General features: G+C 43.5%; 2 protein-coding genes across 2 annotated transcripts; one reads left to right on the forward strand and one right to left on the reverse strand.

Moving 5' to 3' along the window:
• Nucleotides 1–1,659: 1,659 nt before the first annotated feature.
• LOC117539473 lies at nt 1,660–12,208 on the forward strand. Its single transcript, XM_034205659.1, has 4 exons — nt 1,660–1,926; nt 4,880–5,639; nt 11,457–11,723; nt 11,961–12,208. The coding sequence occupies exons 1-4, from the start codon at nt 1,660–1,662 to the stop codon at nt 12,206–12,208; spliced, it is 1,542 nt and encodes a 513-aa protein (XP_034061550.1).
• A 2,374-nt stretch (nt 12,209–14,582) lies between these two features.
• LOC117539426 lies at nt 14,583–15,791 on the reverse strand. The gene is made up of 3 exons (XM_034205608.1): nt 15,738–15,791; nt 15,462–15,588; nt 14,583–15,347 (listed from the first exon to the last, which is right to left on the reverse strand). Exons 1-3 carry the CDS (start codon nt 15,743–15,745, stop codon nt 14,625–14,627), a joined length of 858 nt encoding a protein of 285 aa, XP_034061499.1. The 5' UTR covers nt 15,746–15,791; the 3' UTR covers nt 14,583–14,624.
• Nucleotides 15,792–27,913: the final 12,122 nt, after the last annotated feature.

Raw genomic sequence — 27,913 nt, forward strand, 5'->3', positions numbered from 1 at the left:
CAGTCTCACACACACACATTACCAAATAAGGAGTATGTGGGAGTTCCCCTTGATTCCATTGGCTCTGACGGTTAGAAAGAGATGTCAATCAGCAAAATCGAGCAAGGGGGGCCAGAGATAGGTCAAATTCACCCAAATGACCCCAGAAGTGTTTTTTTTTTTGCTAAATCTCTCTAAAAAGGTCAAATTTCACTTGTTTTGCATCAATCTTGATACAGGGTACTTATTATATGTTGTAGTTTGGATTCCTAAAGCTTTTAGTCTACCATCCCATCATTCAAGGGTGGTTTTTACTATAAGTAAAAAAAAACGTTTGGACGGACACAATAATTAACATTTGTTTACTGTGTTCAATCTGAATTTACTTTAAAATAAAAACATCTATATTGATTCTGACTGTAAGGTTTCAGCGTTAGAGTCTGTGAGCTTATTGTTTTGTGTTTATTCTGGTGGCCTTGCAGTTTATTTTGATGTTGGCTCTGTCCTCTCGTTTCAGGTGTCATCACTTCCTGTCGTGGTGTGTCACTTGCCAGCTTGATTGTGATCTCCTGTTCTGGATTGTTTGCACCTGTGCCTCATTAACTGTTGTGCATATGTAGCCCTGTTCTCCTGTTGTCTTTTGTCGGTTCGTCTTGTCTCTAAACCAAGTCCATGTCTGTACTCCCTCGTGTAAACCTTGAGCATACTAGTCGAACCTAGTGAACTATTGAGTATCCTAGTAGATCCTAGAAACCTTTTTCTTTGTAAAGTCTTTTGGTACTATTAGTTGAACCTAGCGAACTTTTGAGTGTCCTAGTTGATCCTAAAACCCTTTTGTATATTAAAAGGTACTTTTTGAAATCAAGAAAGAATCGTGCATCTCAGTCTTTGTGAGTCCTTCGTGTCAGAACGAACCGACCAAACAAGATGGACACAGCCGATTCCACCGTGTTAAAGACGGCTTTGCAGGCGCAAGGAACACGCCTGTATCAACATGAGGAACCGCTGACAACAATAAATCAGGGGGTTCAGGACTTAAATGCCCGTCAGCACCACTTCCAGTCAACAGTGACAACGGAAATAAATCACCTGGCGGAGAAAATGCGTGACATACTTACGCACCTCGAGGCACGTCCTGCTGTTCCTGCGGCAGAGTTTTCCGGTCCAGCGGAGGTCGGGTTTGCTGAGATCCCCGTTCAAATACCCATGCCATCGTCTTCACTCCGCCTCGCTTCACCGGAGAAGTTCTCCGGGGATTCTGGAAACTGTCGTCCATTCCTGATACAGTGCGATCTCCATTTCAAACATCAGCCATTTCCCACAGATCAAGCTAAGGTAGCTTTCATAGTATCTCACTTGACGGGAAGAGCGGGAGCCTGGGCAACAGCAGAATGGGCCCGAGACTCGCCTGTTTGCCAGTCGTTTAGGTTATTCATGGATTCTATGAAAAACATTTTTGACCAGACAGCACCCGGGAGAGAGTCAGCGAGAGCCCTGGTGAACATCAAACAACGGCAGAGGAGAGTGGCGAATTACGCGATCGAATTCCGGACCCTGGCAGCGGAGAGTGGATGGAACTCAGCGGCTCTTTTTGATGCGTTTCTGCATGGATTAGCGGATCCCATAAAGGATCAGTTAGCTCCATTAGAGTTGCCTGTAGAATTGGACTCGCTCATCGCCATGGCTATCCGGGTGGACCAACGTCTAGCAGAGAGACGTCGGGAGAGAGGGGAGAACGCAGCTTCCACTCCACTGTTCGGACGGGAGTTACAGAGGGAACACTACGGTTGGCGGAGTAATACCCGGACTTCGTCTCCAGAGCGACCAGCGGCCCCTAGCGCCGCGGAGGAACAGATGCAGCTCGGAAGAGCCAAACTCACCCCGGAGGAGCGTCAGCGGGAGCGGCTGTGTTTCTACTGCGGCCAGCATGTTCTGGCAGCCTGTCCGGCAAAAGATCAGGCTCATCAGCGGGAAGAGGGACGCTGGTGAGCCGAGTGACTTCTTTCGACCCTTCCTCGAGAAGACTGACTGAGGTACAAATGAAACTGAATGATAAGACTGTGACTCAGGATGCATTCATTCATTCTGGGGCTGATGAGAGCTTGTTAGACTGGGAGCTGGCTAAAGAGTTGAACTTAAACATTGTCCTTTTAGATCAGCCATTAGAGGCTAGCGCGTTGGATGGCCGCCTTTTATGTACAGTTACTCATCGCACAGAACCCATAGAAATTGTCATAGATCAGGAGCACCGTGAGCATATTAGCTTTCATTTATTTAACTCAGCTCAACAGCCTCTCATTTTGGGTTACCCTTGGCTTGTTAAACATAACCCTCACATTGACTGGCTTACAGGAAAGGTTAAGGGGTGGGGGAGTGAGTGCTCTCGTTCATGTTTAGCCTCTCATACAGTTTCGAGTGGACCGCACAGATCTGGGAACTTTAAACAGGCGTCAGATAGGGACAGTGTCACTTCTTCTGAACATTCTGACTTTCCTGACTTATCCAAAGTGCCAGAGTGTTACCTTGACATTAAGGAGGTTTTTAACAAAACACGAGCTACTTCCTTGCCTCCCCATAGACCGTATGATTGCCCCATAGACCTTCTCTCTGGCTCTACTATCCCCAAAGGACGGTTGTATTCTCTCTCTGGTCCTGAAAGGGAGGCCATGGAAGAGTATATCGGATCATCACTCAAAGCTGGCTTGATTCGGCCATCATCATCCCCAGCAGCAGCAGGTTTCTTTTTTGTAGGGAAAAAGGACGGTTCATTAAGGCCCTGTATTGATTACAGTCCACTTAATCAGATCACAGTTAAGAACAGATATCCCCTTCCACTCATCTCTACGGCATTCGATCTGTTACAGGGAGCCAAGATATTTACCAAGCTTGACTTAAGGAATGCATATCATCTAGGGCTGAACGATATACCGTGTCATGGCGATAACCGCGGTATGCGCATGCGCGGTATTCACACTGCAGGGACGTGCGGTTTTATTCATTTAAAAAAAAAATGCTAACGCACTTTAGCACAGAATTCAAAATAAAGATACCCTTATTACTTATCGAAACTGCACATACAATATATCCGATTAAAGCTGAGACTCCACAGATTATTTAAGTATAGTATCTAAGCGATCCGATCTCGCAACAGGGGAACCAAACACAGAAATCACAACACGTACCTTTTACGGAGCTTTTACGGGAGATCGTCTCACCGTAGCTGTCAATCTGATCAAAAGACGTGTTCAATGGCATAAAACGAGAAAGAAAAAACGCGGCTGAATCGGTTGATCCATAGGTTGATAATGTATCTGTGGCTTTGAAGCAATTGTTTATAATCCATAATTCAATTTTTATGTAAAAATCGGATCACAAAAGTTAGCTGCTAATGGTAGCCACCTTGGTGGTATGCAGCTTCCGGTTTTGGCTACGCGTCGTCACTCTCACTCCTTATTTGTTCATGTGTTGGTGTGTGTAGAACTTCCCCTGATATTTGACCTTTTTAGACAGATTTAGCACCAAAAAAACCCTCTTTTGGGGCCATTTGGGTGGATTTTCCATATCTCTGGCCCACCTTGCTGGATTTTGACATGTGACATCTCTTTCTGACCGTCAGAGCCAATGGAATCAAGGGGAAATCACACAGTCCTTATTTGGTAATGTGTGTGTGAGAGACTTCCGCATAGCCGAGACCGGAAGCAGCAGCACTATGGTGGCTACCATTAGCAGCTAACTTTTGCTCTGCGATATTTACATACAAATGGAATTATGGATTATAAATTAAATCATTTTTTTATACAGAGACGTTAAAAACCTATGGATTAACCGATTCAGCCGCGTTTTGTCTTTCTCGTTGTAATGCCATTGAACACGTCTTTTGATCAGATTGACAGCTACGGTGAGACATCTCCCCTCGAAGCTACGTAAAGGTACGTGTTGTGATGTCTGTGTTTGCTTCCCCTGTCCGAGTTCAGATCACTCAGTGATGATACTATATACCTAAATAATCTGTGGAACCTCAGCTTTAATCGGATATCTTGTAAGTGCAGCTACGATAAGTAATAATAAGGGTACTTTTATCTTGAGTTCTGTGCCAAAGTGCGTTAGCATTTTTCGCTCAGGGGTCATTTAGATGCTTCTTATGAGACTTGTGTTTTGTTTTGGTATAAAATGGTTTGTATCGTCAGTTAGCTGAGATTATTTCCGTTAATCTGGTATAACACATTAATAGGTTTTTAAATATTACGATCCCCTGAGACACTGTCGTGAAAAAAAAAAGTAAAGTACCCGCCGGGACTTTGGGGTTTAACAGGTTAAAAAAAACGCGATATATACCGCAGGGGGGGAAAAAACCGCGATGTCAGTTTTTTTCAATACCGTGCAGCCCTAATATCATCTTGTGCGCATCCGGGAGGGGGATGAGTGGAAAACAGGTTTCAATACACCTACGGGACATTACGAATATTTGGTGATGCCTTTTGGACTTTGTAATGCACCTGCTGTTTTCCAAGCCCTCATTAATGATGTGTTAAGAGATTTCCTGAATGTTTTCTGTTTTGTGTATTACATTACATTACATTACATTGCATTTAGCTGACGCTTTTATCCAAAGCGACTTACAATAAGTGCGTTCGACCAACAAAATACAAACTTGAAGAAAACAGAATCATATAAGTACATCAGGCTTCATAGAGAAAAAACATTTCAAGTGCTACTCAACTGGCTTTAGATAAGCCAGCCCTTTATTAGTATATAAGTGCTTTGTTAATAGTTCTATCGCTCGAAGTGGAGTCGAAAGAGATGAGTTTTCAGTCTGCGCCGGAAGGTGTATCTCAATGATATTCTCATCTTTTCTCCAGATAAGAAAACTCATGTTAACCATGTTCACCTTGTTCTTCAGAGACTCCTGGCTAACCATTTGTTTGTAAAAGCCGAAAAATGCGAGTTTCATGTGAACTCCGTGGCATTTTTGGGCTTTGTGATTTACCCTAACAAGGTGGAAATGGACCCAGCTAAGGTCAGTGACGTGGCTAAGTGGCCCACGCCAGACTCTAGAAAGAAAGTTCAGCAATTCCTGGGGTTTGCTAACTTTTACAGACGGTTCATACGCAATTTCAGTGCTATTGCCTCTCCTCTCCATGTCCTTACCTCTTCCCATGTTCAGTTTGTGTGGAATCCACAGGCAGAGAAATCTTTCCTGGAACTGAAGAGGAGGTTCACCACAGCTCCCATCCTGACTGTACCTGATCGCCACCGACAGTTTGTGGTGGAAGTGGATGCCTCCAACGACGGCGTTGGAGCTATACTGTCCCAGAGGTCAGCGGGGGACAACAAGCTTCATCCGTGTGCATATCTCTCCCGTAAGCTATCTTCTGCTGAGAGGAATTACGACGTGGGAAATCGGGAACTGTTGGCTGTGAAGATTGCTTTGGAGGAGTGGCGGCACTGGTTGGAGGGAGCGGAGCAGGATTTCCTGGTCTGGACGGATCATAAAAACCTGCAATACATCAGGAAGGTCAAACGTCTGAACTCTAGGCAGGCCAGATGGGCTTTGTTCTTTAATAGATTTAGGTTCACTCTGTCATATCGACCTGGTTCGCAGAATGGAATGCACTCTCCAGGATGTTTGAAAGTCCATCAAGGTCCACCCCACGTTTCATGTAAGCAAGTTAAAACCAGTAAAAGAGAGCAGACTGGTCCCCGCCTCCACGCCCCCTCCACCTCCCCGGATTGTCGACGGAGGTCAAGTGTACACTGTGGACAAAATACTGTCTGAAAGGAAGAGGGGCAGAGGTAGACAGTTCTTGGTTGACTGGGTAGGGTATGGATTAGAGGGGAGGTGTTGGATCCCAGGCAGCTTCATTGTGGACAAGACCCTTATATCTGACTTCGATAGAGAACAGTCTCAGGCTTCAGGTATGTCTGGAGCCGTCCGTAAGAGGGCGGGTACTGTAAGGTTTCAACTTAATCAGATTGGTCCCATTGAGATCATAAATCTCTTTTTGAAGGGAGACCTGCAATATAACATATATGGTCATTTGTTCTGGGAATGTCATTTTTTAGCCTGAGACCTGAAAAACAGGCTCGGGGCTTAACTTAATAAACTATGAATGTTTTTATATCCATGTAACGGGAAGAAACTCCGTTACTGTTCCTAATTTATGTAAATGACATGTCATCAGCATGTGACTGCAACTTGTTCCTGTTCGCGGACGACTCAGCCCTGCTGGTCTCTGACAGGAGCAGATTGCAGGTTGAAAAAACCCTCAGCTCCGAGCTCGGCAGAATCTGCACCTGGCTCGCCGATAATAAATTATCATTACACCTGGGTAAAACAGAGTCCATTCTCTTCGGTTCGAAACATAATCTCAGCAAATCCGACGACTTCTCAGTTGCAGTGGGTGACATTATTGTCACAAGTAAGAAGGAAATTACATACCTAGGATCTATTCTTGAGGCAAACCTCTCCTGTGACAAAGTGGCATCCAATGTAATAAAAAAAGTCAATCAAAGAACTAGAATCCTATACCAGATCTCCTCTCTGGTAAACAAGAACACCCTGAAAACTCTGGCAGGAGCACTCATTCAAGGGTACTATGACTATGCCTGCACGTCATGGTACCATAGCACCTCCAAGGCGCTAAAAATAAAACTTCAAACATCGCAAAATAAATTGGTCAGACTACTGCTTGACCTTTCATCTAGAACCCACCTCACCTCTGCCCACTTTGACAACCTAGGATGGCTTAGAGTAGACGACAGAGTACAGCTACTTGCAATGGGCCTGGTCTACAAGATCCACTACACCTCTATGGTACCCATGTACATGTCAAAATTCTTCCCAAAGGTCAAGGAATACCATGATCATAACACCAGAGGAAGCTCCACAAATCATGTGAAACCCAGATTTGGCACAAAAAAGGGGGAATACACGTTTTGCAATTATGCCACATCAAGGTGGAACGCTCTTCCCACAACTGTAAAGGAAAGTAAAACTATACTTACCTTCAAAACCTCTCTTAAAGAGCACCTTCGGGGGAGAGCATTGCAAAACTGGCCCCGGTAATGGTACAAATCTCAACCTGTCATTCAATGGACAGCTTCCTCCCCCCATCTATGTATATACTCGCATTTTAGACTCTGTTACTAACTGTATATCTGTCGACTTGGTATGTCTTAAATGTCCGGTTAGGATGTATTAGAACGAAATCTAAAATGAAAATCGTAAATAAGCAATCTGTATGTAAAAAACCACCTGTATGTAAATTGTAAATAAGCCATCTGTATGTCAAATATGTCTTATATGTCTTAAATGATATGATGAATTGGAAATGGGGGACCCTGATGTAAACAAGACAAAAGTCTTTCTCTGGTCTGCATCCCCTTAACAATTGTATGTTTTGAGCTGTACTGTACCCAATATACAAGCTGTTAATAAACTTTGCAATCAATCAATCAATCAAAACTCATCTAATTGATCATTATTTTAATTTTTTTTAAATAAAACCCACAATGCTAACGCTGAGCCTCTGAATTAGCAACGAGCGAAAAATGCTAACAGATTACTGCACCGAAATTCACTCACAAAACCTTATTATTTATATTTTCTGCACATCCATGACCTCGTTTCACATCGTGAGGTGACACAGAATTGAAGGGTACCCTCATCACTCAATTATACGAACTCGCGGAGATAATAACAAGAACAGACATCAAAACATGTGGCACTAGGTAGCTAAAAACGCTAACATGGTTTACCTGTGTCATAGTCTGGTCAAAAGTGGTCTTCAAAGGCATTAAAACGATAAAAACGCTGCTGAAGTTAATCCATAGGTTAATCCAATGTGTCTGTGTCCCTTTGAATTATTTCTGATAATCCATAAGCAATAAACCTGCTTTTCCGTTTCCAGATGTCAGAGCTAGAGCTATAGCTCTATAGCTTCACTCTCATGCAAAACTGCGTCTGCGAAGCCCCCACCTTTTTGTTTTACCATGTGTGTGTGTGGGGAAATCCCCCTTCGATTATATTGGCTCTAATGGTCAGAAACAGATGTCAATCAGCTAAATCGACAAAGGGGGGCCAGAGATATGGAAAATCCACCCAAATGACCCCAGAAGTGTTTTTTTTTTGCTAAATCTTTCTAAAAATGTCAAATTTAACTTTTTTGGCATCAATCTTGATACAGGGTACTTATTATATGTTGTACTTTGGATTCCTAAAGCTTTTAGTCTACTAACCGATCATCCAAGGGTAGTTTTCACCAGTGGTGTAGTGTGCGTTGGACGCGGGGGTAAGCCGTACCCCCACTTATTTGGAGCATGATCTTTTTTTTAATAGTCTAATAAATATAGAATCATTGCCAGTGAGATCTTGTGTGGATTCCCAGACCGAGGGTGATTGATTGTTGATTGATGTCCATCTTTTTCCTTCCATTTCCGAATAATCGCACCAACAGTTGTCACCTTCTCCCCAAGCTGCTTGCTGATGGTTTTGTAGCCAATCCCAGCCAAGTGCAGGTCTACAATCTTGTCCCTGAAGTCCTTAGACAGCTCTTTAGTCTTGCCCATGGTGGAGAGGTTGGAATCTGATTGATTGATTCTGTGGACTGGTGTCTTTTATACAGGTAACAAGTTGATATGAGGGGTACTTTCCTAAAGGAAATGGACTTATGTAACCGGTCTGTGGGAGCCAGAATCCTTGTTTTTTGCAAGGGGATCAAATACTTATTTCCCACAGTTAAATGCAAATAATTGTTCATCTTTTATATAATGTAATTTTCTGGATTTTTTTTTATATTCTTACTCTCACTGTTCAAATACACCTACCATTACAATTATAGACTGTTCATTTATTTGTAAGTGGGTGAATTTACAAAATCGGCAAGGGATCAAATTATTTCCTCCACTGTAGGTGTCATACCCGTCCTGTCCGAGTTTCTCAATCTGGTTCAGAGTGTCAATGACTGTTGCATCTGCAAGGTCTCTAGTATCCAGTACAAGAAGATATTCACTGCTTATTTCACAGAATGGATTGCCCATGTATGAGGCGAAGCCTGCGAGCTAGTTCAGGCAGTCAACTCGAGCACTTATGCTGCATTCATACATAACGCCCCTTGCCACTCTACAACCAACCAAACAGAGTCTCCTTAATATGCCGCTCTATTTAACCTGCAGATCTCTCTCCATGCATTGCTTGCTGCTGCTATTGCCGCAGCTACCTCTACGTCGCTGCTGCTTGCCTGCTGCTGTGTTCACTTGCTATTGCTGCGTTCATGTTCCTGCTGTGTTTCATGTTGCTGCTGCTTGCCTGCCGGTGCTGTCCTTGCAAATGTCTATTGCAATCTCCGACTCTGGAACCGAATCATCATACGGAAGAAGCCGTAAGAAATGCCTCATTCCCGAAACACAGGCTAGCTCAGAGCATGGTTCAGACACCGCTGGAACGAGCCACAGCTCCCGCACGACACACATTCAGGTGTCCCTTCCGTACTCATCTGGAGTAGCTTTTAATATCCTTTGGGCCAGAGGAAGTCCCGAGTTCTACGCCAGCTCCGGTAACAACCCCTTTCTTGTGTGTCAGCTAAGAGTCTCTCGGTCGGCGGGTAATTAAACACCAAAAAAGGCAGGAGCAAGCTGACCCCGGCATTCCCAAAGTACCTGCCTCCCTGTCCTACCTTCTCGAAGTAAAATCAGCGCTTGAAGCCTTTAATTGCACGATATATTCCCGTGAACAAACTCGATTTCCTCTGCCTGCATGTAAACAAATGTTTCTACTTCCGCGTTCAACCACTTGTGCCACTGACGTCACACTCCCGAGGATTCTGGGAATTGGAGTCCCAGATCCAGCCACGAGTTCTAGCTTCCTGCCCCCTGCATCTTGGCAGGTATATAATACTATTCTGCATAAGCAATGTTTTATTATGGAAATATTTGGCCTGCAGTAAGTCATATTTGAGGCAATTATACAGAAGTTGTATGTGTATAAGTATTTATACTACTATAAATCAATTAAATTAAAAATGGAAATAAATTAATAATTTCCATCACGGGAATATGAAGGGAAGCTCGATACATTTTTGACCATCATTTTAGACTTCAATCTCTCCAACAGTGTCTTTTCTATGAATACCATGAATCATTCTCTGCCAAGCGGCCATGTACATTTAATCACCTACCAAAGAAGAGTTTTTCCTTACAGGAATTAAGCTCTACCTGCAATATTCTGCCCCTCGCTGGGTGTGCCTCAGGAGGCCACATGCTGCAAATCGTTTTCAAGCTCTTTCTAATCACAGATGTTCGTCAAATGACCTTATCACAGGCTTAAATCAAGGTTTCTTAGCAGGTTAGGCTGGCTCCCAGGGACCCATGTCTGTTGAAACCTGCACTCAAGACTGAAGTTTGCACTGAAGGAGCCAGGAGTATTACACGTGCTGCTATTTAAACGTTTAAAAACACGACAGGCCCCTAGCCTAGTGCTAGGAGGAATTATTCTAGCAACGTTTCTTGAGCCGTTAGTTCCTCACGATTATTCTGTTAAGAGTATTAATAACTACTAAAGATTTTCCCGTTTCTTTGCTCTGTAGATGACATGGCAGGGAAAGCAGACATCCCATATGCCTTCTGTGGCATATATATTTTAAGGTTTTACAATCAAATGTGCATTTGGTTTCCATAGTAGCCCACGTTTCTTTGACACCTCATCAGAAGCAGTATGCTGGATTCTCTGCAACACCTGCAAGCACCCCTTGGTGTCCATCTTTTAACCATTTCCTAGTTAACTTTCCCAGATAAAACTTTTTAACAGCTAGGCCTACCTCTTTCAGAACAGGAACTGGAATCCCTTCCACACGTCTAGAATTATCGGTATCATTCTCGATAGTGTGCTGATGCAAGCTTCACTACTACCAGACAAGCTGTCCCGCATCAGAACAGCCATAATTACAATTCATGTTATTTATTTACCCCCTTTCCAAATGTTCAACGTGCTCTACGTTATTTAGACTTGTAATACATTCAATAGCTTGGTTTCACGTGACGTCACACCGTTGCGTTCCTTTGGCGCGAAATTCCATTGGAGGTCAGGAAGTAATTTTCTACAGAGGATCTAGCTGCTGTTACCATTGTGAAAATGCCGGTGTGTTGTGTAGTTTACGGTTGTTCCAATCGATCCGGCCGAGAGAAAAACAAGAGGTTTTACCGAGTGCCGAAGGTTGTCGTCCATATAGCTGAGCAATTTAAGAGGCTAACCGAAGAACGCCGGAAAAAATGGCTTTCAAACCTACATCTGCGGTCGGGAGGAGCAGAGTCGTCTAATGCACGGGTCTGCAGCGACCACTTCATCAGAGGTATTAGCTAACTTGGTTTTTGTGGCTTTGTTTAGGTATTATTGGGTTGTGGTTAAATGCGTATTTACTTAGTAATACTGATCATGTTTAAGTTACCTGTAGTCTAATATGGACTTTGTTGGGACTTTTTAGGGTGCCCTAGCACTTTGGGTGACGTTGAGTCGGTAGACTGGGCTCCCACTGTTAGCCTCGGTTACCACACAACAAGTAAGCCCAGATCAGAGGCATCTCTTCGACGAGAGCAGTGGATGGAGCTCAAGGAAGACCAACAAAGACAATCAGAATGTGTAGAGGCTTTGTTGGATCTCCTGCAGACAACCGAGAGCCCAGAACCGACGCAGCCCCCATCTGACAGCCCACAACCAGAGGACACCAGTGGGATATTAAATGACCAACAAGGTAAATTAACCACCAGCATTATTATTAAATATTACAAATGTGATTGTCAGAAAATCAATGCAAACTTTGAATTAGGTTTAGAAAATAGAGCACTAATTTGAAAATCTGCAATAATTGGAACAGAGAACTTGCATGTCTGTAAAAAGGTTGTCAAAAAGATAACTTCACAAAAATTCACATTCATATTTGACTATTTTAAATAACTAATTATGCTTGCTACTGCTATATTGTATGCAGATGCAGGATGCCAGACTGATTTAACGATGGAGGACATCGAGAGGATGGAGGATGTTCTGAGACAGAACACAACAGAGCTGGGAGATCTTCGGACAAAGGCACTGGACACAAAGTTCAACCAGGAGTCCTTTGAGAACAACGAAGAGAAAACAAAGTTTTACACCGGGCTCCCCAACTTCTTAGTTTTACTTCAGGTTTTTCAACTGTGCGAGCCCTACATCACCTATGTCTGTGCTCTCCAAATTTGAACAGTTCATTTTAGTTTTGCTGAGGCTGAGACTAAATCTCCCTCTGAAAGATTTGGCTTTCAGGTTCAACATCTCTCTCTCCACTGCTTCTAGAATTTGGCATAAGTTAATTGACATACTTCACGAGAGTACAGAATTTATAATTGAGTGGCCAGAGCGACATGTACTTCAAGCTACAATGCCAATGGGATTCAGACAGGCATTTGGATGTAGAGTTGCTGTGATTGTTGACTGTTTTGAAGTTTTTATTGAGAGGCCCTCTAATTTACTAGCTAGAGCACAAACATGGTCCAACTACAAGCATCACCATACTGTTAAATTTCTGATTGGTGTTGCTCCCCAAGGCTATGTTACCTACATATCTTGTGCCTGGGGAGGAAGAGTTAGTGATAAACAGATCACAATACAGAGTGGGCTCCTAAAAAACCTGTTACCTGGAGATATTGTCCTAGCAGACCGTGGGTTCGATATTGCCGATAGTGTGGGATTTTACTGTGCTTCACTAAAGATGCCTGCATTCACCAGGGGGAAAAGTCAGCTGTCAGCATACGAGGTGGAAGAGACAAGAAAAATAGCTAATGTGCGTATTCATGTCGAAAGATTCATAGGATTAGTCAGATTCTGCAAAGCAGGGCTGTGCCCATAGAGCACATGCTAACAAAACCAGGTGAGGCACTAGCATTAATTGACAAGATTGGGGTTATTTGCTGTGCCTTGTCTAATCTGTCAGTGTCTGTCGTCCCATTGGAGTAAAGTCATGGAGCTGTAGTCTTGTAAATAAGAAACCATGTATTATTCAGTATCATTTAATCTTTTCAGTAAACATCTTTTTGTGTTGAAAATTGTGTAGCCCTACTCAATATACAACTTTCATCTACATTCAGGCTTAATTCATTCAACAATATTCTAGAGATGACCATTGGTCTGGTGACGCTCCCATGTATGGCCATTGAGGGTTATTGTAAATGTAAATAAGAAACCATGTATTATTCAGTCTTAGTATCATTTAATCTTTTCAGTAAACATATTTTTTACAATAGCAATATATCACACAGCCCTACTTCCTCTAGTGAGTGTGGTCAGTGAATATGAAGGTGCTGTAATGCAGGTTAAAGAGCTGCCACTGTGCAAATGTTACGTTCCCTTGTAAATATAGGGGTACAAAGGGAAGTAGCGACACACAACATAACCGGCCGAGAGAAAAAGGAGAGGAAACTGATCTCTGACGCCATAAAGTGGTCTTTTAATTAACACAACGAAAAAGGGCTCACCAGCCAACTTGTCAAACAAAGCTTAAGATAAGGGGAGAGCGACTGCAACCTTCCTCATGTCCTATATGGAGGCGCTGATTGGAGATTGGGAGCACCTGGGGAGATCAGAGGGAGAGAGAAAAAGACACCCACCCAAACACCAGCACCCACTACGGCACGTAATAATAATGCAACAAGGAGAGAACCACAACTTCCGGGACCAGGACAGACCACAGGTGCTGGTAATCTCGCCTTCTCTCCCTCCTGATCATCTTGCAACTGAAACTGAAAAATGGAATAGCAGACAGGGAGAGGAGGCTTTTAGTCACCTGATAGTTATGCACTAACATGTTCTTGTGGAAAAAAATGAGCACACCAACTCTTTATGACTTTTACCTTTCCCCTTGTAAGTTGCTGTTCCAACACTTCAGGGAGAACACAGTCTGAAGAAACGCTCAACTCTGGGAATGATGTTGTCCCACAGGTCCACATCACGCACAATTCTCTCTACAAAGAGGTCATTTTTAGTCCAGACAACAAAGTCGCAGTAGTCAACATCAACGAGGTGGAGCTGAGCCTGTATTTGATGGTAGTAGGCATGTCTCCTGTCCAGCTTCACAGTGCCCCTATCGTTGACGAGACAGAAGCCCTGTTCTCCAGCACACAGGCGAAGATTGGCCTCCTCTTGTTTGCTGTGTGGGCACTAAAAGTTCAATGAAAAGAAAAGTAATATATTGTACTGTAAATAAGTGTCTGCAGCTCAAAATGTATTGGGAGAGGATCCCCAGACTCAGGATCACGTCACAATCCTATACTTACTCGCTTTACTGTAGCACAATACTGAACAAATAACTTACCTTTATCTCACAGATACCAGTTCCATGGCAGGTGCACGTGACACCTCCGTCTGGCGACGCTGCCATGTATGGCCATTGAGGGTTCAGCCAAAGCCCGCTGTCTTTACAGCTTAAACCCTGGTGGTGCAGACTTGGTACTCCTTCATACTGCTTTATGGCAGTTGCCTCGTATTTGCATCCATACCTGACTCTCTCTCTCTCTCTCTCACACACACACACACACACACACACACACACACGCACACACACACAGTATTTGTATGCATTGAATATTTTGTGAATCATGTTTTGTAATGATAATGAATTTAGTTATAAGTTACTTGTACTGTAACTTACTGATATACGTGATATAATCAGCGTATACCACGGGTAGAATTGTAAGTTACTTTTCACAACAAGTCGGTATCCCTCCGCGTCTGAGAAAAACTGTATAGAGTTTGCTTTTCTGATTGGCTCCCTAATCCCTAATAAATACCTTGTTGCAGCTGTAGAGAACTTGTATGCCTCTGGGTAGCATATGGACTTGATCAAGGACTTTGATGGCTGTGCAAGACTAGTCTGTAGAACCTGCTTCAGTCTTGAGGCTGTGATCCTTCCTGCTCTTTGGCTAAACCATATTGCTGATAAGCTCTGGTTTCTGGTCTCCTCCTCTACTGCCTGGACCTGTGGCTGTGTCAGCTCTTCCTGTCTGAAGTCCTGGCATGCATTCTGCAACTCTGTTGGGGATAGCTGTAGCATCTCTGGTGTCCTATACTGAGGTAGTGGTTTAGGTAGCTTGCTCACAGATTTAGGGACAAATTCTCTGTAATATGGTTCCCTGGACATCAGTGCAGCACTTCTTGGGGAATTTCTGCTCAAAGTCTTGAAAAACTGCATATACCTCTCTGATCCTCGCTCCAATTTTGAACCCTGGACTGTGGGACGCTGAAATGTGTGCTTCTCACCTGTCCTTCCAGCAATGGCATCATCCAGTTTTTGCTTTTTGGATTTTGCGGATGAAAAGTCTATCATCGCAACTGGAGCAGCAGGAATCTGCACATGTGAGAGACAGACCAACATGTATGTGAACATACATGTAGGTGCAGTGTAACAATGAGAAAGGCAAGGAATGCATGAACAGCTGACTGACCACTGGGGTCTGAATACCTTTTTGACATGTGATGGCATTAGCCACTTGCACTTCTCAGTGGTGCAGGATGCAGTCTCTCTCATCTTCACACCTGCTTCGATTGCAAACAGAACTGCTCCAACATGTGAGCAGGATTCTGACAAACTGTATAGACAGAGACATACTAGAATAACTAGATTGATCGTAAAAGCTAGTAATGGTATAACATGAATATTATAGCAGGCATTATTTTGTCTGAGCTTAAGTGTTGTGTCAAATATGCTTTGGGTTGGGATATTTATTTTATGACTTACCCAGCCATACAGTTACAGTGTGCTGTAACAACCTCTCCATCTTCTTTAGCTACAATCCACATTTTTAATGATGTTTCTCCAGACCTCTGGGAATGGTTGACCTACACAATTGAAGCTCCAGTTCACAACTTGCGAGTTGGTAACATACATTTAACAACATCACAAGCAACACATAACCAGATGGTCTTGGTAAAGAGGTTGTTTTTAATATTAACCTCAACATAGAGTGATATAAACAACGTGCAGGCTGTTCAAAGGCTCTGAGCTGTCTATACACACAAAACACAATATATCCTAAGCTAAACACATAACAAACATACACATATACAATACACTCACAGGCCAGTTAATGCTGAAGGCAAGGCGACAGCCGTAACCCTGCCTTACATGAGTCCATGTAGCTAAAGTTAGCTAGCTAGATGTCTCCTAATAATGCTACTTAGAGGTAAGAAGGTATAGGTAGTTAACACTCACCCGGGCAAAAACAAGGCGACATTTGTTTAATGCCTCTTTGGTGCCGAAGTCATTCACCCATCCACACACGAAGTAGTTGAAACCTTCCAGGCTTTATGAAGGAGGTATGAAGGACGAGGTAGCTGGTGATATCCATCGCCTGGACAGCGGGCAAATCGGATAAATCACGAGAAAAGTCGTTTTTTTTTCAGCTGATACGGATCGTATCCGATGTGTGCTGTGATTTTTTCACGATATCTGCGGCGTGCAGGTTCATTTAATTGTTTGACATAGTCGGTGTCCTCCATGATTCCTGCGTTGATGAATGATTGCGTTTTCACTTCCTGACCTCCACTTGAATTTTGCGCGTCATAGAAGTCACGTGACTGAAACCAAGCTATACTGATTACTGCCTTCAATTATGGTCTCCCACTGGTAGTCTCTCTAAAAGAGATGTTTTATATTTATAAGGAACAAGCGCTAGCCTTTCTGTCCAAACCTTAAGGCACCATAGTCTTAGGTCACGTTCACACCTGCTTGGTTAGTACTATTGAATCGGTCCCTGTAGCGTTAACCCCTTGATGCGGTTCGTTGGATTGGTGTGGAAGCAGTCCGATACCTCTGCTCCGCTAAAAGAGGTGGTCTCGGGTCGCTCGCTAGCAGGGGCGGATCTAGACAAATATTCATGGGGTGGCAAGAGGGTGGCAGGAGATTTTGTGGGGTGGCATCCCCTGGCAGAAGTATATGCTGATTTAAATCGCAATCATATCAATCAATTAGGGGTGTAACGGTACACGTACCCATACTGAAATTATTCGGTATGGGCCCTTTGGTTCGGTACACGTGTGTACCGAACGAATACAGCGTTAAACGTACAAAATTGAGAACATGAACAACTTTCTGGAAGTAATCTCAGGTATATATCATAGAGCGAGCAAGTCATTTCATTGGACGAGAGGCATACTATGAGAGCTGGTCAGAGGGATGCGTTCAAATTTAGTCAGTCATTTGAGGAACTGTCGAAATGGCGAACGCAGATAAAGTTGAGCTCGAAAATCCTCCAGCATCATTGAAGTCTCCGGTTTGGGAACATTTTGGTTTCGCAGTTACGTACAAGGATGACGGGCAAAGACAGGTGGACCGAACCAAAGCTGTTTGTCGGCATTGTTCAACTAAAATTGGTTACGCGGCTGGCAATACATCAAACTTGCACACTAATTTGAAAAGGCATCACCCGAACGTGAATATCACCGGTACCAAAAGAAAAAAGACTGTGCAAACCTAACTCCCGCTAGCATTTAATTCTCCACCACTCGCAAAAAGTTCAGACCGAGCCAAAGCTATTACAAACGCCAAATATCCTTATGTTGCCGTGTTAGCAAAGCGCTATCTGGCTGTATCTGCTACCTCTGTCCCTAGCGAGAGGGTGTTCTCCACAGCAGGAGACATTGTTAGTGCCAGCAGATCTGCCCTTTCAGGAAGCAATGTGGACAAGTTAATTTTTCTTTAAAAAAACATGAAAATACAATGACAAGCAAGTCATAATGTCAAACTGGCTACTTAGGTATTAGTACAAATACAGATTATTTCAGTTCATCGAAATGCTGCACCTTAATGTTTATTTTATTATATTTTGTATTTATTTGAGTGAATATTCAGTTTAATAATAATTAAAAACCCAAAACTAATAGTTTATGTTTTGTGAGTACTAGTACAGTAAAGTTCAAATACAGATTATTTCAGTTCATCGAAATGCTGCACCTTAATGTTTATTTTATTATATTTTGTATTTATTTGAATACATTATTCAGTTTAATAATAATTTTTAAAAAATATATATATATTTAGTGTTTTGTGATAATTTTTTCTGCTGTACCGAAAACGTACCGAACCGAACCGTGACCTAAAAACCGAGGTACGTACCGAACCGAAATGTTTGTGAACCGTTACACCCCTACAATCAATGTTAACTTGGAAAGCCACAATATTAATATTTTAACTCAATGACATAGGTGATATTATTGTGGCACATCAGTAAAGCCTTACATATACATATATAAGGTGGCAGACGTAATTTAATGAATTTTAACTGAACAATAACTGAATGACTTTGTTTCACTCTTAGACCAGCAGGGGTACCAAATCTATGAAGACTGCTGCAATAAGTACATTAATTAACTGTCTCATCGATGTTTGTCTGTATGAATATGATAATATTAACAATCATATTATTCCTATCAGCTGTCAATCACTGTTAATAAATAATAATAATAATAATAATAGATTTAATTTGTTAGCGCTTTTACAGGTGCTCAAAGACGCTTTACAGATATAGTGAAGAACTGGTATGATTCACATATTCATTTAGTATTGAATAAACTATATTTTTTGGAGGAGTTAATGATGAATGTTCATCAAGATGCTTGCTCACCCTCCTTCAAATTTGAAAAACAAGTAATTATATCATTATTGATATACAGTTACAACCTTGACTTTACATCAGAAAAAACAAATATTAAAGAAGTGACTAACTGCATCAGTTAGGCTTAAAAAACGTGTATTCAGCTAAAACATAAACATCGCTGCAGTTATTATCCAGTGGAAAGTCCTTACCTACTGGCCTAGTTAAATCAAAGTGGTTACTTTTTTTTGGCTGGGCAGTGTAGTTTTACACACCGTCTTATTTTACTTTCTCAGGACTTAAAACAGTTTTTTGGGGGCAGAACCCTACAAAGAAAAAAAAAATATACACGCATACAAGGTCATCATCTTAACAGTTTTGTATGCTCATCGAGTCATCCGTGAGCAGAGCAACAAGTTGGCATGCCTATTACAGCTGAATGCGGCGATTACCATCTTGTTCAGCAAAACGCCTCACAAACGTATTAAGATCAACAGCTGTAGTGCGTTTTGATTCATTGCTGAGTACAGCCAAACTTGACATTCTCTTCTCTGTCATTGTAGAATGCAAACACCTCATTCCTTCCGTCTACTTGAGTCCGAAAGGCTTCTCATTTTGCGCCGTCCCCCCGTTCAAGTGAATTCGCCACCAATCATATTTCCACTCTCGCACGTCTTGTGCTGCATTCACTTGCACTCGGACATTAGAGATTTTCTCTCATAAATGTCCGATGAGCCACAGCTTTTCTTTCAAAACAAAGATGCCAACTGGGGTGGCAGCTGGGGTGGCAAGGCTATTGTTTAGGGTGGCAGTTGCCACCCCATGCCACCCCGGTAGATCCGCCCCTGCTCGCTAGTAAACTCCATAGAGGTTCATTGCTGGTGTGACGCAGTCCGCATCAAAACATGGGAAACAACTATTTGTGCGTCATCGCTTGTTTTGCTATCGATGCTGTGTGCAACATCCAGTAACCTATAGGGTCATGCATTCATCTGGTGACTGCTTACTTCACTGGTCCCCTGTGTACAGAGAAAAGGCAGTGGTACAATCTCATCAGAGCCACCTGTCATCGGTGAAACCTCCTCACTGCATAACGTCGCATTTTGTGTTATAATGTCTTTAATGCACGTTGTCTGATTTATAATCCTATGCGCTGGCCGCAGAGTTTGCTGATGCACTCTCCAGATTAACAGCAGTATGAAAATAACCTGCCAATGCTCCATGATGCAGGCTACTGTAGAAATTGCTGGGATCTGCATTTTATCCGCTTGATGTCCCGCCAATTGTTGAAAAAGCATCTCCGTACAACGACTTTAGTTTACAGTTCATAGTCTATTTGAAGTTGCCTGGGTGAACGCAAACCCAACCTTCTGCAAATGAAACGATGTAATACACTTGTGTCTGGTGTAAAGATGCGGACTATTCGGCATGAATGCAATCTTAGAGATGGTTATTGCTCAGATCTTTGGTCCTTAGCCCCTCTGCGACGAGTGGAATGTTATGTTCATTCTTTTATAATGACCTTGCGGTGTCCTCAGATCCTCTCTAGTTACTTACAGATGCTGCACCTTCTGCTGGTTCGGGGGATTTCACAATGAGTGGTTTGCCCCACCAGCTTGCCATGCCCTTCGTTCAACCAAATGACTCTGGATCTACACGTCAAGCCCCTCAAGGATTTCCCATATTCTGCCTCCAACCAAGAGCATGATTCAAAGCATACAATTCAGCTTGGTACTTTATCTTCTTCTGTCCCAACCTCCTCTGTGTACTTATGCAATAGATATAATAGTCGTTCATGCATTATAAATTGTATTTTCATTCGAATCCTGCAATCTTCAAGTGCTAAGTATTAAGCCACGCTAGAGTTCATTAATTTGCTCCTCAAGGGCCTTAAGAAGGCACGTCCTCCACGCAATGATAAAGACTGGCAAAGGGGTTTCACTATACATTGATAAACGTCAGATGCAGTTGTTACAGCTTTCTATTGGTTTCTCAGGTGGCGAATATACACAGACCTCTCACCTTTTAATCCTCAGCATAATATCACCCTTACTGAATTAACGTTGGAGATCAAATATACACATTTTTGAAACATTCAATGTCTGACAGTTCTGTCTGGGGAGTCAAGGAACCCCGAATAATCATTGCTAAAACTAACACTGTTTTCTTTGTCCTTTATCTTCCATGCTGAACTTCTCGCATCATTGCCCTCTGACACATGGGTCGGCACCCATGTTTATTCGATGGCTGCAAACCCAACGACGAGGGTTCTCCTCCAAGCTGTGCGATCTCTGCCTAAGCTGCGATCTGCCCCCAGATCGCTATTCCCACTGTTTAAGAATCTGCACAGCCACAACCGCAGCTCTATATCCGCCTTCCGTGTATCCTGGGCCGTCGGTCATCTTCTGCCCACCAGCGCTATATCATGCCTCACATGAATGAGATCCTTTCAGAACAAACAACCATGAGCTCTTGCATTACTCGATGATGAGTAAACGTTCAAATATGTATATCTGTAGAATTCTGTTATTGCATACCAGGTGGTTGCTGGGTTAGATTATATTTATTTCATTATAGTATATTCCCCTCATAGCTGCATGCTTGGGGGGGAAAGCTCATTGTCGCTGCCTCAAAGACCTAGATACAGCAGTCTTGATAGGTAGTATATTCCCCTCAAAGCCGCGGTGCTTAAGGGGGGATGGCTTTTCTGGCTGTTCCCGGGCCTTCACATAGCAGTTTCACTAGGTAGTATATTCCCCTTAAATCCGTGGTGCTTAAGGGGGATGGCTTTCGGGCTGTTCCCGGGCCTTCACATAGCAGTCACTAGGTAGTATATTCCCCTCAAAGCCGTGGTGCTTAATGGGGATGGCTTTTCGGGCTGTTCCCGGGCCTTCACATAGCAGTTTCACTAGGTAGTGTATATAGGTAGTATATTCCTCTCCAAGCCGCTGTGCTCAGGGAAGAATCGGCTCTGGGCTATTCCTCAGGCCTACACATAGCAGTCTCACTAAGTAGTATATTCCCCTTAAAGCCGCTGTGCTTAGGGGGAATGGCCACATGGCAGCTCGCCAGGCCCTCTACTTATCAGTCTTACATCACCAGCGTCAGGCTCGGGCTACGCAGTTTTGGGGGATAGTATCTAATCTCCATGCAGTTTTGGGGGTTAGTTATTTAATCATCACTCATCGTGCTATGTATATCTATGGAGTGATGATGCCCGAGCCTAGTCGCCAAACTCAACTATATGCTGCTTCTAATAAACATGTTAAAGGAACACGTGAGTTGTCTGACTGAAATGAGGCGAAGCCTGCGAGCTAGTTCAGGCAGTCAACTCGAGCACTTATGCTGCATTCATACATAACGCCCCTTGCCACTCTACAACCAACCAAACAGAGTCTCCTTAATATGCCGCTCTATTTAACCTGCAGATCTCTCTCCATGCATTGCTTGCTGCTGCTATTGCTGCAGCTACCTCTACGTCGCTGCTGCTTGCCTGCTGCTGTGTTCACTTGCTATTGCTGCGTTCATGTTGCTGCTGCTGTGTTTCATGTTGCTGCTGCTTGCCTGCCTCACCACCACCCCAGCTTCCACCCCAGCTTCCACCTGTAGGCTCGGGGGTTAGTTATTTAATCATCACTCATCGTGCTATGTATATCTATGGAGTGATGATGCCCGAGCCTAGTCGCCAAACTCAACTATATGCTGCTTCTAATAAACATGTTAAAGGAACACGCGAGTTGTCTGACTGAACTTATATAGTACCAATTAGTGCTTTAACATCTTGTGCAAATGCCATTTGTGCATGTTTGGTCTGCTCATGGTGCCGGGTGTCAGTCTTCTTTCTCTTCTCAGTGGAGGCCTCAAACTCCCCAACCACACGTGCCATCTCGGGGCCAGACACCATCCAGCGTCGCAGAGCTGCAGGGTTCTCTGTCAGGCCTACAGCACCACCATCACCTTTCACAGAGGCATTGTTCTGCTCGTGGGCCTGGTCAATGACAATAGCAGAGAAGCTGCATGTCGTCTTCTTCACAGCAAAATGTCCTTTCAGAAACTGCCCATGGACATCAGGATGGTTATCTTTTAGGTCAAGGCATTTACGTAGAGTAGGAAGTCGGCCTCTCTTATTGATCACACATAGATCATCAACTCTATTTCCAGCTCTAGGATGATAGACCAGAAGTGGAACTGGGGACATGACACTGCTCTTGTCCACCCGTTACCCCTCCAGGAGGTCGCCAAGTACCTTGAGTGCTGCCATCTCAATGTGAAACCCAACAAACATCACAATAAAATGATCTTCACTGTGAGTTGCTGGCTAGCTCCACTGAATTTGTTTAGCCACAGCGTATAGAGGTTGATCCAGAGTGACCTGACCAGGATTCAGAATCTCTAATGCCTGCTTTACCACATTGATGGAATGACGACTCATGGCCACAGATTTGGCCTGGTTGTAGAAGAGGGGAAGTAGAGAAGTGAGTGTGACACTGCTCTCTGGTATTGTATGACCACACTAGCAGTCAGGAGTCAGTCAATCAAGCAGCTCTTCACCCAGAAAGGTACAATTGAAGGACTCCCCCCAACACAAGCAGCATTGATTCAGCACACAAAGAGAGCTGCCTTCCAAGCTGGTCACTGCTGGGGACAGATGATGTTTGCAGCCCCTGAACTCCCATCCCCAGGTGACTGGGGGTGGAAGAGGAAGGCCACAGGTGGATGGGAAGTTTACTGGACCACATTACCAGGCCTGTCGTGAACTCCTCCGCTGTGGATGCAAAAAGGGGTGCAGTGGACAATGCAAATGTGTCAAGGCAGCAATTCAGTGCAGTGCCCTTTGCCACTGTGGTGGACTGTGTTTTCAGAACTAAGTCTGCATTTAGTTGAAAACCTGTAATATTACATATATATTATGCAACATGTATTACTTCATCATAATACATATGTTAATGGTTTTACTGTGTATTTTGTTCCCTGAATACCAGATAGATATAGTTAGCTACATGTTGTAAATAGTACCAATGCATTCCCCATCCTTGAAAATGAAGGATTAGCCACCAGAATCAAGATCCTAGGTGGTCTAGATCCTAAGCTACTGGTAAAATAACAACCAATGGCACCATTGGACAAATTTGCGATGGACCTATAGCCAAAAATCTTCCTTAGGGCATGCTCTAACAGTGTGCCAAATGTCATGTTTTTATCATCAAAAGCACAATTCTTTCACATATTTCACATATATGCTGGACTATTAGGGGTGTAACGGTTCACAAACATTTCGGTTCGGTACGTACCTCGGTTTTTAGGTCACGGTTCGGTACGTTTTCGGTACAGCAGAAAAAATTATCACAAAACATAAAATATTTTTGGGTTTTTTTAATTATTATTAAACTGTGAATAATGTATTCACTCAAATAAATACAAAATATAATAAAATAAACATTAAGGTGCAGTATTTCGATGAACTGAAATAATCTGTATTTGAACTTTACTGTACTAGTACTCACACAACATAAATTAGTTTTGGGTTTTTAATTATTATTAAACTGTGAATATTCACTCAAATAAATACAAAATATAATAAAATAAACATTAAGGTGCAGCATTTCGATGAACTGAAATAATCTGTATTTGAACTGTACTGTAGCCTACTAGTACCTAAGCAGCCAGTTTGACATTATGACTTGCTTGTCATTGCATTTTCATGTTTTTTTTAAGAAAAATTTACTTTGCCACTTACTTTTAGTCCACATTGCTGCCGAAAGGGCAGATCTGCTGGCACTAACAATGTCTCCTGCTGTGGAGAATACCCTCTCGCTAGGGACAGAGGTAGCAGATACAGCCAGGTAGCGCTTTGCTAACATGGCAACATAAGGATATTTGGTGTTTGTAATAGCTTTGGCTCGGTCCGAACTTTTTGCGAGTGGTGGAGCGGGTGCATTCACACCTAATAGTCCGTTTTCTGGTGCGCACAAGACTACAGTTTGTTACATTGTTTGGTTTTTCAGAAGGTTCGGTTTGCGTTCACACGGGCAAAACTCAAACGGACTATAAACTTTAAACACAAATCATGTGCACGGAAATGCTGTTCAACCATTGGTCAGACATTAAAGGGGTAAAAACGCAAATTCCGGCAATTACTACCGGAGCCTCCGCCATGGAGCATCGGCACTTTCGGCAGGTTATTCTCATGCTGTTGTTAATCTGGAGATCACACATACAGTGGGGCAAAAAAAGTATTTAGTCAGCCACCAATTGTGCAAGTTCTCCCACTTAAAAAGATGAGAGAGGCCTGTAATTTTCCTCCTAGGTATACCTCAACTATGAGAGACAAAATGAGAAGAAAAAAAAAATCCAGAAAATCACATTGTCTGATTTTTAAATAATTTATTTGCAAATTATGGTGGAAGTATTTGGTCAATAACAAAAGTTAATCTCAATACTTTGTTATACCCTTTATTGGCAATGACAGAGGTCAAATGTTTTCTGTAAGTCTTCGCAAGGTTTTCACACACTGTTGCTGGTATGTTGGCCCATTCCTCCATGCAGATCTCCTCTAGAGCGGTGATGTTTTGGGGCTGTCGCTGGGCAACACGGACTTTCAACTACCTCCAAAGATTTTCTATGGGGTTGAGATCTGGAGACTGGCTAGGCCACTCCAGGACCTTGAAATGCTTCTTACGAAGCCACTCCTTCGTTGCCCGGGCGGCGTGTTTGGGATCATTGTCATGCTGAAAGACCCAGCCACGTTTCATCTTCAATGCCCTTGCTGATGGAAGGAGGTTGTCACTCAAAATCTCACGATACATGGCCCCATTCATTCTTTCCTTTACACGGATCAGTCGTCCTGGTCCCTTTGCAGAAAAACAGCCCCAAAGAATGATGTTTCCACCCCCATGTTTCACAGTAGGTATGGTGTTCTTTGGATGCAACTCAGCATTCTTTCTCCTCCAAACACGTCTAGTTGAGTTTTTACCAAAAAGTTCTATTTTGGTTTCATTTGACCATATGACATTCTCCCAATCCTCTTCTGGATCATCTAAATGCTCTCTAGCAAACTTCAGACGGGCCTGGACATGTACTGGCTTAAGCAGGGGGACACGTCTGACACTGCAGGATTTGAGTCCCTGGCGGCGTAGTGTGTTACTGATGGTAGCCTTTGTTACTTTGGTCCCAGCTCTCTGCAGGTCATTGACTAGGTCCCCCCGTGTGGTTCTGGGATTTTTGCTCACCGTTCCTGTGATCATTTTGACCCCACGGGGTGAGATCTTGTGTGGAGCCCCAGATCGAGGGAGATTATCAGTGGTCTTATATGTCTTCCATTTTCTAATAATTGCTCCCATAGTTGATTTCTTCACACCAAGTTGCTTACCTATTGTAGATTCAGTCTTCCCAGCCTGGTGCAGGTCTACAATTTTGATTCTGGTGTCCTTTGACAGCTCTTTGGTCTTGGCCATTGTGGAATGTGACTGTTTGAGGTTGTGGACAGGTGTATTTTATACTGATAACGAGTTCAAACAGGTGCCATTAATACAGTTAACGAGTGGAGGACAGAGGAGGCTCTTAAAGAAGAAGTTACAGGTCTGTGAGAGCCAGAAATCTTGTTTGTTTGTAGGTGACCAAATACTTAGTTTACCGAGGAATTTACCAATTAATTCATTACAAATCCTACAATGTGATTTCCTGGATTCTTTCCCCCCATTCTGTCTCTCATAGTTGAAGTGTACCGAAGATGAAAAGTACAGGCCTCTCATCTTTTTAAGTGGGATAACTTGCACAATTGGTGGCTGACTAAATACTTTTTTGTCCCACTGTATAATGAGACGTTCTGCAGTAAGGAGGGGCGTTTCACCGACGACAGATGTTCTTACTTTTATGTAGCTGATGGAGAATTTTTACTTTACACGACACTGTTCAACACTTCATTCTGCTTCACTCTTTAACTAAACAGGCGCGGATGTCTTGAAAGACTCTTTCGCTAAAGATTTTAAAGGTATCCGCGTTCTTGTGACACGTAAATACTACGCTTCCTATGTTTTGGTGCGGACTGCGTTCACACCAGCAATGAACCGCGCCAGAGTTCGCAAGCAAGTGCTCCGAGACCCAGGGGCGCCGCCAGGGATTTTGGGCCCCATGAAAATATATCCCATTGGGCCCCACCACCAGGCCCAGGCCACGCCAAGCCAACCAAGCACAATGCTGTAACCACAGCTCCAGAACCCAACCGACTCATTTATGCTTTAAATAACTACCTGTACAGGCTTGCTTCTATCTTGTAGTCCAATACTAACTGCACAATATTTACTGACACTGAGCGGTGAACATATAACACTGTGCTGTTAAAGCACAGGCACTTAGGAGGTAGGACCCAATTGCACGACCCGGGAGACAGAGGTAAAGTATTGGTAGGATACTTTATTTTCCAAAATACAGCAAAAAATGGTCAATAACTAATCTCAGGATGAGATGAAAAGTTGAAAACAAAATGATAATCGCTCACGTGGTGAGGAACAAAACTTTGAGAGCACAAAAGAGCATAGACCTGACCAAGGCAAAAGACAAGGAGCATAGACCTGACCATAGAAAAAAACGAACTGACACTGGGAGACAGGGTAATTTAAACACAGGGTAACAAGACACAGGTGGAAACAATCAGGGGCGGGGCTGACACTGATCAGCACAGGAGACACAGAAGGGGTGACGGGGGAAAACAATCAGGAAATTAGACACACCAGGGAAACTAACGACAGACATGAAAACACAGGGGAAAAGACCAGACAATACACCGGGAGGAAAACATGACAAGGAGACAAGCAAAACACCCTCTACCAGACACACAAAACTAAAAACGTGACACAACACAAGAATCATGACAGAACCCCCCCTTCAAGGAACGGATTCCAGACGTACAAAAAAAAAAATCCAAAATGGGTGGGTGGAGGGGGTCCGGAGGACGAAAACCCTGAGGCAAAGCACAGTCCATGATGGGTGTCTCGGGCGGACGGCCCAGGGGCAAGGCAGAGTCCATGATGGGTGTCATGGGCGGACGACCCAGGGGCAAGGCAGAGTCCATAATGGATCTCTTGGGCGGACGGCCCGGGGACAAGGCAGAGTTCATAATAGAGTACTCGGGCGGACGGCCCGGGAGCAAGGCAGAGCTCATGATGGAGTTCTCGAGCGGACGGCCCGGGGGCATGGTTGAGTCCTCGGGCGGAACCTCCAGGGGCACGGGCTCTAGGGCGAAAGCCACTGAGAACTCAGGAGGCTGGGCACAAGGATGGGAAGGAGCTGGTGGAACCACTGGCGGGTCAGGCATAGACGAGAC

Source organism: Gymnodraco acuticeps, unplaced genomic scaffold (genome assembly GCF_902827175.1).
Source record: "Gymnodraco acuticeps unplaced genomic scaffold, fGymAcu1.1, whole genome shotgun sequence".
In the NCBI taxonomy this organism is placed as follows: domain Eukaryota; kingdom Metazoa; phylum Chordata; class Actinopteri; order Perciformes; family Bathydraconidae; genus Gymnodraco; species Gymnodraco acuticeps.